The sequence below is a fragment of the Lolium rigidum genome, chromosome 2 (assembly GCF_022539505.1).
Source record: "Lolium rigidum isolate FL_2022 chromosome 2, APGP_CSIRO_Lrig_0.1, whole genome shotgun sequence".
In the NCBI taxonomy this organism is placed as follows: Eukaryota; Viridiplantae; Streptophyta; class Magnoliopsida; order Poales; family Poaceae; genus Lolium; species Lolium rigidum.
This window is the reverse complement of record NC_061509.1, coordinates 73,823,734-73,840,365: the sequence shown is the minus strand read 5'-3', so window position 1 is coordinate 73,840,365 and position 16,632 is coordinate 73,823,734. Positions and strand designations below refer to the sequence as shown.

Here is a 16,632-nt window from a genome sequence, read left to right as displayed (position 1 = left end):
CGTCTTCATCAACAACCGAACGTGTGACCGAGTACGGAGGTGCTCGCCGTTCGTGGCGCGGAACCGATCGTGATCAAGATCTTCTACGCGCTTTTGCAAGCGGCAAGTGAACGTCTACCGCAGCAACAAGAGCCTCATCTTGTAGGCTTTGGAATCTCTTCAAGGGTGAGACTCGATACCCCCTCGTTGCTACCGTCTTCTAGATTGCATCTTGGCTTGGATTGCGTGTTTGCGGTAGGAAAATTTTTGTTTTCTATGCAACGTTATCCTACACGGTTCGGGCTTTTGACCTAGGAGACAGGCGATTGCCTGGCGACTAGGGTTTCCGCCTTCTACGTCGGTTTCCGCCGGCGGGAAGTCTTCCCTCCTTCCATCAACCTTGGCGCGATCTTCTGGGGGCCGTTGGGATCTTGGCGGAGGAACATGGCGTCTCCTCAGGCAAGTGCTGCGGACTCGGCCAGCGGGTCGGGATCGAAGAAGATGGACAACAACCTGGATGACATGCTGATGCGGCTCGGGATAGACGAGGACGAGATTGATGATCTCGTGTTTGAGGACGAGGAAGATGTTCCGAAACAAGGTATGAAGTGGACAGCCTTAGCCAGAATTCACACGGCAAATAGTTTTAGCCCCCAGACCTTTGAACAGCACATGCGTGTGGCTTGGAGTCTGGCCCAAGAGATCATATTCACTCCTTTGGAAGACAAGTTATTTTCAGTGCAATGCTCTTGTCTAGGTGATTGGCTTAAGGTTGAACAAGGGGGTCCGTGGCTGTTTCGACAGAACACCGTATCGATTGAGGCATATGATGGTTTGGCTCCAACGGAATCAGTTGATCTGAATTTTATCAATGTGTGGATCCAAATTCACAAACTCCCAATAGGATACAGAAGGGAATCTCTTATCAAGAACTTGGTGGAGAAGAAGGTTGGCAAGTGCATCTCTGTCGAACTTAATGTGCAAGGGATTGGGAACTTTGTCCGTGTTAGGGTTCGTCTAGATGTTCGCCTACCTCTAGCTCGAGTGGTAACTATTTCTCGGGAGAAACAACGGGAGTTCTATGCAGTGAAATATGAAAAGATACCCAGGTTTTGTGGGTTTTGTGGCCTCCTGGGTCATATCCACACAGAGTGCGGCACGGGGGAATATGAGGAATCGAAGCTAAAGTGGGGGGATTTTATCAAAGCAGACTTTGACACTTGGAAAGGAAGGTTTATGGCGGGTGGCAGAGGTTTTGGGAGTAGCCGTGGACGTGATTCATCTGGTAGAGGGAGGGGCATGTATGGTCGCGATGCGAATATAAGTTGGAGGTTTAACGCTATGAACACTACTGATGATGGTGGTGGATCTGAATTACAAGATACTGCTACAAGTCCTGTGAAAGACAACAATACTGATCTACCTGCTAGTGATAACAATATCTCTGGGGAGAAGAGGGGACTTGAATTCAACCTAGAGAAAGATAATCTTACGCACCCTCCGGTCGGCAATGTGATAGGTCACCCGCATGCAACGGCTATGGATATTGTACCTGTACCTCCTCCGACTGTGGGTGTAATTGCTGACAAGGACAGAAAGAAGAGATCAAAGAAGGATGGGACTTCTTCAAACAACTCTGTAGGATCGGCAGACTCCAGCAAGGGGTCTGTCCGGTCGCAATGAAACTCCTATGTTGGAACTGTCGGGGAATGCGTAAGTCTTCGGCAGTTCGTGCGCTCCTGGTTATCTAGGCGCGAATAAAACCAGATGTGCTTTTTCTGTCTGAGGCACATTTGTGTAAAGTTAAGGCGGAATCTTTGAAGCGGAGATTACTGTTTGATGAGATGTTGGTGGCTGAGAGTGATGGTAGAAGTGGAGGCTTAGTCTTGTTCTGGAATAATGATATTACTGTAACGTCTAAGGAGGTGGAGCAGAATTTTATTGACATCCGTATTAATGAAAATGGTGAGGCGGGATGGCGCTTCACTGGCTTTTATGGTGAACCTAGCAGCGATAGAAAGCATTTGTCTTGGGATTATATCCGATCCCTTCATGCAAAGCTTGATCTTCCCTGGATTATGGTGGGAGATTTTAATGAAATTCTTTATTCAAATGAAAAAGAAGGAGGTTCTTCTAGACCACTCCGATGTATGCAGGCATTCAGAGATGTTCTTAATGAATGTGAGTTGGAAGATATGGGCTTTGAGGGGGATATTTTCACCTGGAGAAGAGGGAAGATCAGGGAAAGGTTGGACAGAGCGGTTTGTAATTCTAGATGGACAGATATGTTCCCTAATGTAGGAGTGGTTAATGAGGATTTTGGTAAATCAGATCATCGGCCTATCCTTGTTGACACTGAACGGCTAAATGGGATTCAGGTGCAGCATGCGGTATCACCCCTCCGGTTTGAGGCTCGTTGGTTGTGCGAGAATTCGGTTGAATCTATCATTCAAACGGCATGGGACAGAGCCAAACTGATCCATGCAGAGGCCTCCCTTAGTGATCACACGGCAGAGGTGCATGAGGCGCTCCATAGTTGGGACAAACATGTATTAAAAGGACCAAGGAAAAGGCTGCGAGAGCTTCAAGCGGATTTGAACCAAGTTATGTCTGGTCCTCTGTCGGATGAGGCAATTTCTAAACAGAGAGATATACAACTCAAGATGGAAAATCTATTGGAACAAGAAGAACTGTATTGGGTCCAGCGTGGAAGGGTTAATTGGCTCAAGCATGGAGACCAAAATACGGCATTTTTTCACCGTTTTGCAACAGGGCGTCGTAAACGGAACTTTATTAAATATTTGAAGAATGAAGCTGGAGACATTATTGAAGATCATGATCAAGTTATGGGTATAGCTAGAGATTATTTCCAGACTTTGTTCATTGCGGAGGTACATGATCCTGATCCTAATGTTTTAAACAAAGTCCTTCCCTCTGTTACTCCTGAGATGAATGAAAAACTGCTCGCACCTTATTCGAGAGATGAGGTGAAAAAGGCTTTGTTTAATATTGGTGATCTAAAAGCCCCAGGTCCTGACGGGCTTCATGCTGTTTTCTATAAACATTTTTGGCATATTATTGGAGAGAACCTTACTGACGAGGTTCTACAAGCAGTGAATTCCAGGGTTATACCAGAAGGCTGGAATAATACCACGGTGGTGCTCATTCCGAAGGTGGAAAACCCGGATCTGATAACACAATTCAGGCCTATTAGCCTATGTAATGTGGTGTACAAGGTGATTGCTAAACTGCTTGCTCATAGACTCAAATATATTTTACCAGAGATTATTTCTACCACGCAGAGTGCCTTTGTCCCGGGCAGACTCATAACTGACAATGTACTGGTGGCGTATGAGAGCTACCATACTATCAAAAATAAGAAGCTGGGTAAGTTTGGTATTTGTGCTGTGAAGTTGGACATGCACAAAGCATATGATAGAGTAGAGTGGTCTTTTCTGAGGAGAATTCTGATGCGTCTAGGGTTTGATCCTACTTGGGTTGAGCTCATTATGGCGTGCGTTGCATCAGTAAGGTACCAGGTTCGTCTGAACAATGATTTGTCTGATTACATCTATCCGTCAAGGGGACTCCGTCAAGGGGATCCTCTTTCACCTTACCTGTTTCTTCTCTGTGCGGAAGGACTATCTAGCCTGCTCAAATTTGAGGAGAATGAGGGGAATTTAATCGGAGTCAAGGTTTGTAGAAACGCACCTGCAGTGTCGCATCTCCTCTTTGCGGATGATTCACTTATACTCATGAGGGCTGATCATGCCAATGCTACTTGTCTCCGTAATGTTTTGAATGATTACTGTGCGGCTTCGGGTCTATTGGTGAGTGAGGCGAAATCAAGTATTTTCTTAAGCCCTTGTACTGAGACTGAGATGAAAGCTGAAGTTTGCAGTATACTGAATATCTTAACAGAAGTGATTACTGATAAGTATTTAGGTCTTCCTCCGTTGGTAGGGGTGGATAGGTCGGATTGTTTCCAGCACCTGATTGATAGAATCTGCAAAATCCTTAGTGGATGGAAGGAGAAGAATATGTCTTTTGGCGGGAAAGAGGCGCTCATTAAAGCCGTTATTCAGGCCATACCTGCATATGCGATGTCTGTTTTTAAACTACTCAAACAGATTATTAAAGGGATAATAACTGTAATATCCCAATTCTGGTGGGGAGATGATGATCAGCAAAAACATATGCACTGGTTTGCTTGGTGGAAAATGTGTGTGCCGAAGAAACAGGGAGGTATGGGTTTCCGTGATCTTCACTGTTTTAACCTGTCTATGTTGGCAAAGCAGGTTTGGAGATTGATCTCTGTACCAGAGTCTCTTTGTGCTACAGTTCTGAGAGCGAAATATTATCCATCCGGGGACATTCTGAATTGCCAGTTGAAAAAAGGGAGTTCTTATACATGGCAAAGCATTTGGGCTAGTATTAACACTTTCAAAAGAGGACATATGTGGCGTGTTGGGGATGGTTCTAAAATAAATATTTGGACGGATCCGTGGGTTCCTGGAATTCCAAATCGTATGATCACTACCAGAAGAGGCAATATTGTTCTGTCTAGAGTTTCTGATTTGATAGATCCTGAAACTGAGAAGTGGGATGAAGAAATTTTAAACGACATTTTTTGGCCTGTTGATGTACAGCGGATTCTGAACATTCCTCTAGCGAGTGGGCTTATGCAGGACTTTGTTTCTTGGCACTTTACAAAGACGGGTATATTCTTAGTTCGTTCATGCTACCATGCAGAGTGGGATCATCAACACGGCGTCAAATTAAGACGAACATCAGGCTATGGTACATCTTCAAACCTGCCTGTTTGGAAAACAATATGGGCTCTGAATGTTCCAGCCAAGGTGAAAATTCACTTATGGAGATCTCTCCTGGGGGTTATTCCCTGTAATGGGGTGTTAGCCAATAGGCATATGATCACGAGCTCGCAATGCTCACTCTGCCAAACTGACTGTGAGAGTATTCGCCATGCTTTTTTCTGCTGCCCGCGGGTGTTGGAAATTTGGAGCCTTCTCGGTATGAGAGACTTGATATTGCATGTGACCTCTGCTGAACCAAATGGCGGAGCAGTTTTGGAAGCTTTGCTCCGGGATAAGCTGGCTGCGGCTCCGATGACTCCGGAAGTGGATCGGAATGACTTGATAGCAGTAGCGGTTTGGTATATTTGGTGGGAGAGGAGAAAAGCCACCCACGGTGAAGCTGCTCAATCTCCGGCTCGTACTGCACAGTCAATATCTACACTCACCCTGAATTTCTCTAGAGCAAAGAAGAGGAAGACAGGAATTGACAGACATGGGTGGGAAAAGCCAAGGGAAAACTTTGTGAAACTAAACGTTGATGCAGGGTTTAATGCTGAAATTGGAACCGGAAGTACTGGAGCAATCCTTCGCGACGATAATGGGGGCTTTCTGGCGGCGAGCTGTTGTGGCATACCCTTTATATCTGATCCATCCTCTGCCGAAGCTAGAGCTCTTCGGGATGGCTTAATTCTTGCTGGTCAGATAGGCTGCAACAGGATTGAGGTGAATTCTGACTGCATGGATGTGATCGAGGTTATGAATCAAGGCGGGAATTCTTTTGGCCCAACTGCAGCAATTTATGAGGAGTGTTCGATGCTTTGTCATAGCTTTGTAGAGGTGGTGTTTTCTCATTGTCCTAGAGAAGCCAACATGGCAGCACATACTTTAGCTAGATCAGCAGAGGGATCAGAGTCTATTGTTTGGCTCGATGACCCCCCTGATTTTATTTTTAGTGTGCTGGCAAATGATGTAACGATCATGTAACTCAGACAGCAAGTTTCTTACGTACTCTTTTCCTTACCAGGGTACCGAAGGGGACTGGAAGGTTTTTAATGAGGCGGCTTACTTGTCTTATTTATATAATGCTTTTGATTCAAAAAAAAAACTTTAATACCCACAAAACCCCCCTGTTGGATGATTGGTTTGAAATCTCTTGCGATTTTTCCTCTCTCCGTTTTTAGAATCCTACGAATCAAAGATGAAGATGGCTGAAGTAGTCTAGACTTGAAAGCTTAGCAGCCGGATCAGATTCAGCCGGCAAAGAATCGCTCTCCTTGTCGTCTTGCTGATATAGTATGGAGACTTGCCAGTACTCATGCTTATCAAGGCTCCACTTGGTGCTCGTGCAGATTGTTTATCTCGCGAACGACCAAGGCCCAGTTCTTTTGAAGCTTTTGAACAGCTTAGAGGTGCAAATAAGCCTAAGCCCAAAAGAACTCAATTTTAAGCCGTTTTTTGGGGCAGCCGTTTTTCACAAATCCTTCACAGTGGGGAGAAGCTGGGTACCCCCAGCTTCCCGCAGCTTCCCGAGCCCAACCGAACCGGTACATGAGGATACCCCTAGTTTTCATCCTATTTACGTTGACATGCCACCACGCTGCCGAAACGTTTTCCATCGAATAAAAGACACGACCCAGCTAAAAAAAAAACTAAAGACACGACCGACACCCTCAGCTCTCCTCTCTCGCGAAAAGAACCGCTAGGGTTCCTCTCCTCCCACACCGCCCGCCGGCGGCGGCGGCAGGGGCAACTCCGGCAGTCTCCGCCGCCACCCCTTGCCGCTTAACCGCTCCCCTGCTTACCCCGGTTCAATTCCATGGCGGAGGGATAACCGCGGCGCCCTCCTACCTCGTCACCCCGGATCGACCGGAGCTCCAGCTCGCCGGCAAGATCCATCTGCTGCTCCCTGCTCCCATCGCTGGCTGCGGCCGGCCGGAGCTCTCCAGCCACCGCCACCTCTCTAGCCTTTTGCTGCTGGAGCCGAACTCTCATATTGGAGCCGAACTCTCATATTGACAGCCGTACAAGATTATCTGCATTTAATTGTTTGTTACAGTGATAGAACCTGTCCATTGTTCAATGTTTTTCGTCAAATGCGGTGGTATTTCAAATGCAGTAGAGTTACACATAAGCATACAATCAGCACAAAATATTAGGTAGTCGAAACACAAAATTATTCGAGGGGTATGTTAGCCTTTTCATCATACAATTCAAACAATAAACTGGAACACTAGAAGCTGAAAAGAACTGGAGTGCAGTTTCACATTGGCTTATTCTCACTGCTGTTTATCTGGACAGCTCAAACTACATCGGCTTATGCACAAGCTGTAGCTGAAAAGAACTGGGCCCAAGTTGGTTTTCTCTAATGACCAAGTTGCTCAACGCCTCGTGCTTAGTTTATCTCGCTAATCGCTTTCATTGCAGGATAAGCGATGTGCGAGCCTGTAGCGATGTGGAGGCAGAATGCGCTTTCTCCAGGAAATGAGGTGGCACATGCAATTTCTTCGTCACACAAGGTTCTCCTGTAGAATTCTCACGGTAGGTGGGGGCGGGCCGTGCTGGCGCTGCTGGCATCCAGCTTCTCTGCACACCCAGGTGCATGAGGGCATCTCCAGCGGTTTGCGTCCGCTTTGATCGTAAATGCGTCTGGCACCCTCTCCAGCGGCACGACGCAAAGTGACCGGGCCGTCCGTGGAGACGCAAACCTGGTCCAAATATACGCCAGGTTTGCGTCTCGGCGGATGCTGCGCGGACGCGCAAAGTGTCCGCTGCGGTCTCCACCGGGCCCGCCTGGCAGCGAGCCTGCATGGAGGGCATCGCTTCCGCGGCCATCGCTCCGCGGTCGGCGCCTCTGCGTCCGCGCCGCTGCCTTCGCCATGAATGCCGCAGCTTCTGTTCCGCGCGTGCACCGGCGGGCGGCGGCCGGGCTTCGCACCGTCTTCAATGGCATCGTATCCCGTGCGCGGCCGCCCTTAAAAGTCCGGCGGCCGCGTTGCTCCTTCGCCCACGGCTCCACTCGCACCACAACCGCCGCCGCGCCATGGGGAAGAAGAACGACTTCGAGGCCTCCGGCGGCGGCAGCAAGAAGGTGGCGCTCCCCGTCACGGTGGGGAGGCTCATGCACGGCAAATGGGTGCCGTGCGACGCCCGGTCCGGTGTGCGGCTGCCGGCGGCGGCGGCCGCCGGGTGCCCATCCCTCCGGTACTCGCGCGCGAGCCCGAGCGGACCAAGGAGATCCGGCGCAGGAGGCGATATCCGCCGGCGGACCTCGCGCCGATCCGGCGTACGCCATCGACTCGGAGAGTTGGCGTACATACCTGTCCACGGAGACGGACAACGGACGAAGGGCTGGCTTCATGGGCGACGGGGATTATCCCTTCGGCCCTGCACCGCCGGCTCGTCGTCAGCAGGCGCCGACGCGTCGTCAGCAGGCGCCGACGCGACGTGAGCAGCCGCAGCACAACGACCGCGAGGACGAGGACGACGACGACGAAGCCTACGCCGTCTACGACGACTACATCGAGGCGCTCGCGTACCATAGCGAGGAGGTGAAGGACGACAGCGAGGACTACGTCGGCCTCGTCTTCCACGAATGGCAGCAGGCCATGGCGGAGGGCCGGAACTTCGAGTTCCCCGACAACATGACGGACGACGAGATGGCCAAGCTCGGCCTCCTCGTCTCCGAGTACGACGCGCCGGTGCGGCCGCCGTTGCCCCGCTACGCCACCGCCGTCATGCCGCCCGGCTCGTCCGCCGATGAAGCCCTTCGACGGGCGCTCCCGGACTCGGCGGCGCCTCCTCCACCGCCGCCACGGCCTTGGGCGCCTCCCCGCCGCCGCCACGGCCTTATGGCTAGGCGCCTCTCCCACCGCCGCCACGGCCTTATGGCTGGGCTCCTCATCCGCCGCCACGGCCCGCAGCCACCGGGCGCCTCCACCGCCGCCTCGGCCGCAGCCTCCTCAACCTCGAGCACCGCGATCGCGCCCGGCGTACGCTCCCCGGATGGCTGCGGCCGTGGGACGTACCGGAGATCATCTTGCTCGACAGCGACGAGGAGCAGCACGGCGACGATGCGCAGCAGTAGGCGTTTTAGGTTTTTTTTTTTAATGTTTTCAAGTATGTAAGTTATGTTTCAGTTTTTGTAAATTATGTTTCAGTTCAAAAAAATGACTCGTCCTATAAAAAAAATGCGTCGTGCTGCTGGAGCCACCCCCGACGTAAACGGACGCGCGGTCGTTTTCGACCAAAAGGACCGACGCAAACGGACGCGTGCAGACGCTAAAATGTATCGCGCCGCTGGAGATGCCTGAACGAGAGGAGAAAAGAAATGGGAACGAATCCTTCTCCCCGTGCTGGACTGTACTCTTGTTTATTCGGGAGGATGGAGTCAGTCGCCTCTACGTGAAGAAAGTGTCTTTTCTTTTGCGAATTGTGGCGTCCGTTTTCAGTGGCCTCCTCCACGTTTATTGGACGATTAGTCTTATCTGTAGTCTCTATTTTTTTTTTTAATCTTAGCTTTAGTGGATTCTGAAAGTAAGCCCCTTTTCCCCGAAATAATATACTCTCTTTATCACATAAAATATATTTTAATTTTATCTAAATTTGGGTGTATGGCCAACCAGGTAAGTATCTGCCCAGAAAAGAAATGACTACGAAGGGATTGAGAGAAGCTTTCACAGTGGAAAAATAAGCAAATCGTTATTGAAGATTGTGGAATTTAACTCACTTGGGCCTCTGGTTTAGCATCAAGAGTAAAGTTTTGTGCCTTCTCTTTGCTATTTTTCTTGCCAATTTTTTTTGTCTTGATTCTTCTTCTCTCTACCCCGAGCTTGTTGTCAATGAAAGCAATGAGACTATGTCACATATCTGCCTATCTCGTGTTGTGAGCTATAAAGTACCCACCAGGGGGGGTGGACCAAGAAAGAGGCAGGCGATTGGGTCCTTCCCATTGATGATAGATATATCATCTAGATACATCTATATGTAGAAAAATCTAATATAACTTTTATTAGATGAACATAATATTAAATTAAAATTATTATTTTTAAAACGAGGCAAAAGAATTGATTAAAAGAGAGTTTGAACCATTACATTGGTGAATCCAACACCCTCCATAAGCACAATACACGCGTGCTATAGAAGACTACAAAAGATCAACAACAAAGCAAGAGAGACAACTCTCCTAATAAAAAGTTCACATGGAAAATAAACAAAATTATGACAAGAGAAACTCTAGGTGGTTGTAGGTATCATAAATGTTTCTAGTTGGATCACAAAATTTAGTGCATGTACAATAGTTGATGAGATAGTCTCACCTTAGAAAATTACATGTGATCAGAACTGATAAAATGTGTTATACAATAGATTATCCTTTAGTGATGTTTCCAACACTTATTTTTCACATACTCCTTAAATGATGACATGATTGAAATAAACTAGAAAACATGTGTCTAGATAAGACATCTCGTACAATAGAGAATAATGATTTATCTTTCTTGTTAGAGATTATCTTTTTTCTATGCTTCAACTCAACATTATCCTATAGATTGCACTGCTGAGATATATAAGACCATCATACATGCCCTTATAAACATAACAACAAATTAAAATCGACATAACATATTTATTTAAAAGACTTTATTACGGTAATCACCACCTACGGGTGCACATAAAAGTGAAATGTCGAAGTCTGTTAGATGTGTGCAACATCTAGCCCCACCAAGGCGCTAATATAGTCACGAGACTTTATTCTCTGCGGCGTCGTATACATCATCATGACGTCCCCTACCATGAAAGTGTAGTGTCCACGGTCGCATCACACTGAACAATCTTAGATTTTAGCTAGTGGTGTAGACAACTTATGCAACTTGTCAAAATCTATGAGTTATTTTAGCTTGTGAAGGTTCAATATAATGTAGTTTGTTTGGTGGCATTGGAGAGAATCTTGAAAACAAAGTTGACATGCAAACCATGGAACTAGTCCGAATGCCTCTAATGATAGTCACAGTGTGTACATGTGTTTCAAAGCCGGTCCACGAATGGCAACACCTTCTTGTGGTTCAAGTTTTCCCGCTTCTACTAGACCACTCGTCTCCGCCGTTTTAGAGCCAGAATCTTAGAGGCCACTACATGCATATCAGACTCGGTGGAAAGCTCCATATCACACCTTATCGACCCGCCCTCAAGCTCGAGATGAAGAAGAACACCCGCGCGGACAACCTTCCAAAGGGCATGAGTGATACCACGAGCACCATTGTGTGCCGCTGTCATGGCGTCGACCAGGCACCATAGTGAGGGAACAAAGGAGAACCTTGTCGTTGCCCCCCCCCCCCCTCCCATGGCTGTGTCAAACTTTAGCAACGGTAAAAGTTTTTTTTCTCCACCCTTGCCAATGGGTAACCGCTACTGTAGGAGGTCAACTGGGTTGCTGATGCCCACCACGTGGATTTTAATCGTGACATCCTCGATAGATGATATTTTTATTGTGGAGTACCTAGCTCTAACTTAAGGTTGTGTGCATCAATCGGGCGAGCAACTTGTTTTCTTTTGATATTTTTTATGATGATATATCTAAAATAGTTTTATTGGCCCATCCACGTGTCGACACCTTGGAACAGGAATCTCCCATCAAACCCACACTCCAACCGCAATGAGAAAAGAAAAACGAAAAGTAGGGCAGACGGAATACAGCTCCATGACGCCAAAACGGGAGGAAGACGAAGACGCCTGCATGTGCAACGTATGTACCAGGAACGAGTGCCGATCCATCCATCCATCCATCTATCTCAATCCTCTCCACCGCACACAGGGTGTACTACTGCGCAGGTTCAGTGCATCCACCGCAACTTGCCTGCCTGCCCCTTCCGACCACCAAGAGCGACCCACCCCGCTTTCTTTTCTCCGATTATTCTATCGATTCCCACCCGTCTCTCTCCTCTTCTTCCTCCCCTATACCCTCGGCCCAAGGTCGCGCTTTCCCCTTCGTTCGTCCTCCGCAGAGTTTCTCCCCTCCTCTCCCTGCTCCTTTTTTCCCTGTCGCGGCGGCGATAGGGTTCGGCTACCGATTCTTCTTCGGTGGTGGTCGCCTGTAAATGCTTAAGGCCCTCTCCGGCGGCGAGGATCCTGCGACGGCGGCGGCTCTGTTCTTGGCTGTGATTTTCTTCTTCCTCGAAGGGATCTCCTCGTTCTCGGGTGATTCGGCATGCCTGCCTTCCGCGCCTATGGAGGTAAGCGATCGATCCAAAGATTTTATATCTTCTTGTTTTTCTTGCAAGAGAGTTTCTTGCTTTCGGTTGGGGTTTGTTGCGAGGAAAGCTCTCTTCTTTGCGTGCGCGTGCCTGATGACGTGTTCTTCTTTCTTTTGGGTCAAACAGACGGCGGGTGCCTCGTCTCCGCCCCCGCGGAGCTCTCCGGCATGTTCTGCCGCGGCGCCGGCGGCGTCGTCCAGGTCCAGCAGCAGCGGAAGCGCTCCCTAGTGGCCGCGTCGGCGGTCGCCGCCGCGGCAGCGGCGGCGGAGTACGTGAGGGCCAGCAAGAAGGCGCGGCAGCCGGCGCAGCCGTCCCTGGACGCGCTGCCGGACGAGTGCCTCTTCGAGGTCCTGCGCCGCCTCCCGGGCGGCCGCGAGCGGGCCGACTCCGCCTGCGTCTCTCGCCGCTGGCTCGCGCTCCTCGCCTCCATCCGGGCCTCCGAGCTCGGCCACCACGCCACCACCACCGCCCCACCCCTCCCGGATCTCAACGAGGAGTTCGTCATGGAGGACGACTCCTCCTCCTCCCCCGCCGCGGATCCCGCCGTCGAGCGGGCGCTCGAGGGCAAGGAGGCGACCGACATCCGCCTGGCCGCCATGGCCGTCGTCGCGGGGTCCCGGGGCGGGCTGGAGAGGCTGGCCGTGCGCGGGAGCCACCCGGCGCGCGGGGTCACGGACCAGGGCCTCCTGGCCGTCGCCCGCGCCAGCCCAAACCTCCGCTCCCTCGCCCTCTGGAACGTGCCGCTCGTCACCGACGCCGGGCTCGCCGAGATCGCCGCCGGGTGCCCCAAGCTGGAGCGCCTCGACATCACCGCCTGCCCGCTCATCACGGACAAGGGCCTCGCCGCCGTGGCGCAGGGGTGCCCCGACCTGGTCTCCCTCACCATGGAGTCGTGCTCCGGGCTCGGCAACGACGGCCTCAGGGCGGTCGGCCGGTGCTGCGCCAGGCTGCAGGCCTTGAGCATCAAGAACTGCGCGCACGTCGGGGACCAGGGCATCTCTAGCCTCGTCTGCTCGGCGTCTGCCACTCTGGCCAAGATCCGGCTGCAGGGGCTGAACATCACTGATGCTTCGCTGGCCGTGATTGGGTACTACGGGAAGGCCGTCACGGATCTCACGCTTGCTCGCCTTGCTGCTGTTGGGGAGAGGGGGTTCTGGGTGATGGCCAATGCCAACGGCCTGCAGAATCTGAGGTGCATCAGTGTCACCTCCTGCCCTGGGGTCACCGATCTCGCCATTGTCTCTGTTGCCAAGTTCTGCTCAAGCCTGAAGCAGCTCTGCCTCAAGAAGTGCGAGCATGTGTCCGATGCTGGTCTCAAGGCGTTCGCGGAATCAGCCAAGCTGCTGGAGAACCTGCAGCTTGAGGAGTGCAACAGGGTTACTCTTGTCGGTGTTCTTGCCTGCCTCGTCAACTGCAGCCAGAAGTTCAGGGCTCTCTCTTTGGTGAAATGCACCGGTGTCAAGGATATCTGCGCCGCTCCTGCGCGGCTGCCTGTCTGCAAATCGCTCCGTTTCTTGACCATCAAGGATTGCCCGGGTTTCACTGATGCAAGCTTGGCTGTGGTTGGAATGATTTGTCCTCAGCTGGAGCAGGTCGATCTGAGTGGTCTCGGTGAGGTCACTGACAGTGGGCTTCTTCCCTTGATTACATCTTCGGAGAGTGGTTTGGTCAAGGTTGACTTCAGTGGTTGCAAGAACATTACAGATGTTGCTGTTTCTGCCCTGATGAAGGCACATGGGAAATCTATTAAGCAAGTTAGCCTTGAGGGCTGCAGCAAGATCACAGATGCAAGCCTCTTCTCCATTTCTGAGAACTGCGCTGAGCTTGCGGAGCTTGATCTTTCTAACTGCATGATTAGCGACTCTGGTATCGCAAGCCTGGCAGCCGCAAAGCAGTTCCAGCTTCGTGTCCTCTCGCTGTTTGGCTGCACGAATGTCACTCAGAGGAGTGTGCCGTTCCTGGGCAACATGGGTAAGCTTGAGGGCCTCAATCTCCAGTTCTGCAACATGATCGGTGACCACAGCATTGCATCGCTGGAGAAGCAGCTCTGGTGGTGCGACATTCTCGCTTAGTCAGACAAGATGGTTCATTGCCGGCTACTGGGTCAGCCGCCGGCGTATGCAGATATATGTCCGTAGCAACAGTAGCGCAACCGTCACCATAGTCAGTTTTTCGGCTCATCCATGAGCCGCGGTGGGCTTTCTGAACTTTGTTCAGGGACCGGTCGTTTTTTGGAGGGCGCCTTTGGCCAAGTGCTCGTTTTTTCACAGATCACACCTCAGGAGGTGATCTGTTTTTTGAGCATCTGGCTGCCATTACTGGCATCATGCCCCTCCGTCCATGCACCGGTCCTTGCCATTATAGTCCACCATACTGGTTTTTAGGTTGCTCTAGTGTCCAGTGTCATTTTTTCACTGCTTCATGGTTAAGAAGTTGCAGGCGCCAGCACAAATGGCTATTCTGAAGCAGCACAACTCGACTGCTGGCATTGCCTGGTGGTTCAGTGCTGGTCTCCAGGGTTGCTGATGCTGGTCTCCAGGGTTGCTGATGCTGGAGGTCTGTTAACTTGTCTGGTCAGTATCGTTATTGAGTTTGGGTCTGTCAGTGTCTTGAGGTGTCGTGTGCTGTTCTCTGTAGTGTGTGTGTGTATGGAGTCATGTAGGGTTGCTTTTATCTTGCGGCTCCTCTTTGGAATGCCTGGTGTTCATGGGAATCTGGTCGTCGCAAGGCGCATACTAGAGCCTTGCGATTACAACCTTGTGGTTGTTTTTGTTGACAGATTCCTGATTTTACCGGCAGATTGTTGAGGACTGTAATGTTTGCAATCTTATATCATAATAAATGAAGTATGTGTTTGTTCTACCTTGTTGTGTGGCTTGTACCCCATTTTGTGATTTGGATTGGATGCCTTCGTCTTGTACGCAATATAGTGGCATAGATTCTGTCATATACTCTATGTGGAGGTGATGATTCTTATGAGATTAAATTTCCGAATGTGCTTAGATTTCATGTTTGTTAATACAAGTATGTTCTAAATCTGGTGCGCTTGGATGACTAGTAGCGGAAATAAGGCAATATCGATGAAGGGTCATTACATTTTCAGACATTATGTATTAATCCATCATGCAAGTAATGAGGTGCGCCATGTAGTATAGTAATAACCAACAAAAAAAAGGAGCATATATCAAAGCTATGCTAGGTGTTTACAAAAACTAATAATAAGGGTATAGAAAAATACCAAACTAACATGAGCATATATCAAAGCTATGCTAGAAGCACAAACGCAAACAATATATGTCCCAGGAATATATATGATTCACAGAGTCATCAACAACGCATTCACCATATTTCTCACTGGACGCAAGATTCAAATATCATCAAATGAAGTTCAAAACTTGGTAACCACCATCTAGAAACACAAGCATCAGTTAGCATGGCAAGTAGAAGACTTTGCTAGATTGGCATTCTTGCCATGGAACTGAATACACAATACGGTTCAAACATGAGCAACACAAACTAGAAAAACAACATCCAATCAAACATAGGAACTAACCGTGTGTGAAGATAACTAGCTAATACTATTACTCAAGGTACAAAATCATAGTTGTATGCCTACACCTTTCATGACTTGCACAGATCAAAATAACTCGTAAACTTCACAAATAGGTAAATCAAAGAGCACCAGAAGGAGGAGTGGGAGACAAGTACCGCATGCTCCAGCTACAATTATGGACAAGGCACCGACAAAATCGAAGACGTAGCAGCCGGATAGGTGGCAGAAAGCAGAAAGCCGAGGCAGAAGCCTCTTTGTTCATCTTCTGTCCTTTCAGCTTCCTCATGGCAAAACAAGTGACTCTGCCTCACTTGGTGTTCCTGACTTTGCAAATTGAACACAATTAGTGTCAGATCAAGCACAAGATAGTAAAGTCATTTGCAAATTGAAAAACAGAGGCATTTATGGATCTTCTTTAAGAAAGAAAAATACTAGTTAACTATACAACGTAGTAAGTCTTGGAAAATTTCTTCATTGCATATGCTCCACATGCCCACACTCGCGCTCCGCGGCACAAGGTGCAGTGGTGAAAGTGCATGGAGTCCCCATGTGTTGTTTTGGTAATTGATGACAATCTCTATGGACTAATGTTTGCATTGATTTATATTTATAGGAGTTGTCCATAGGCAATGCTTGAACCATATGTTCGCTTCAAGGTCGCAATAAGAAGAAATTGATGAAGAATATTAAGTGTCAAGTATGTCTTGAAGATGAAGATGAAGTGAGCCCTCAAGTTTAACTTCATATTATTTAATTGCAGGGTTGCTTGAGAGGGATATCTTTGACCTCTACCTCCCTGAGTTCGATAAACCTTGGGTGATCCACTTAAGGGAAACTTGCTACTGTTCTACAAACCTCTGCACTTGGAGGCCCAACACTGTCTACAAGAATAGAAGTGTGCATAGACATCAAGCTCTTTTTTGGCGCCGTTACCGGGGAGGTAAGGTAAAAGGTATTTACATCCTCTGGCTACTAGGTTTTTTAGTTGCGGGTGAGTGCTCGAAGTTATTTCCTTTAGATTATGCAGTTACATCTTTTT

General features: G+C 49.2%; 1 protein-coding gene across 1 annotated transcript; it reads left to right on the top strand.

Moving 5' to 3' along the window:
* The first annotated feature begins 11,711 nt into the window (after positions 1-11,711).
* On the top strand, positions 11,712-14,423 carry LOC124691955 (EIN3-binding F-box protein 1-like). The gene is made up of 2 exons (XM_047225243.1): positions 11,712-12,019; positions 12,167-14,423. Exons 1-2 carry the CDS (start codon positions 11,995-11,997, stop codon positions 14,110-14,112), a joined length of 1,971 nt encoding a protein of 656 aa, XP_047081199.1. The 5' UTR covers positions 11,712-11,994; the 3' UTR covers positions 14,113-14,423.
* The last annotated feature ends 2,209 nt before the right edge of the window (positions 14,424-16,632 follow it).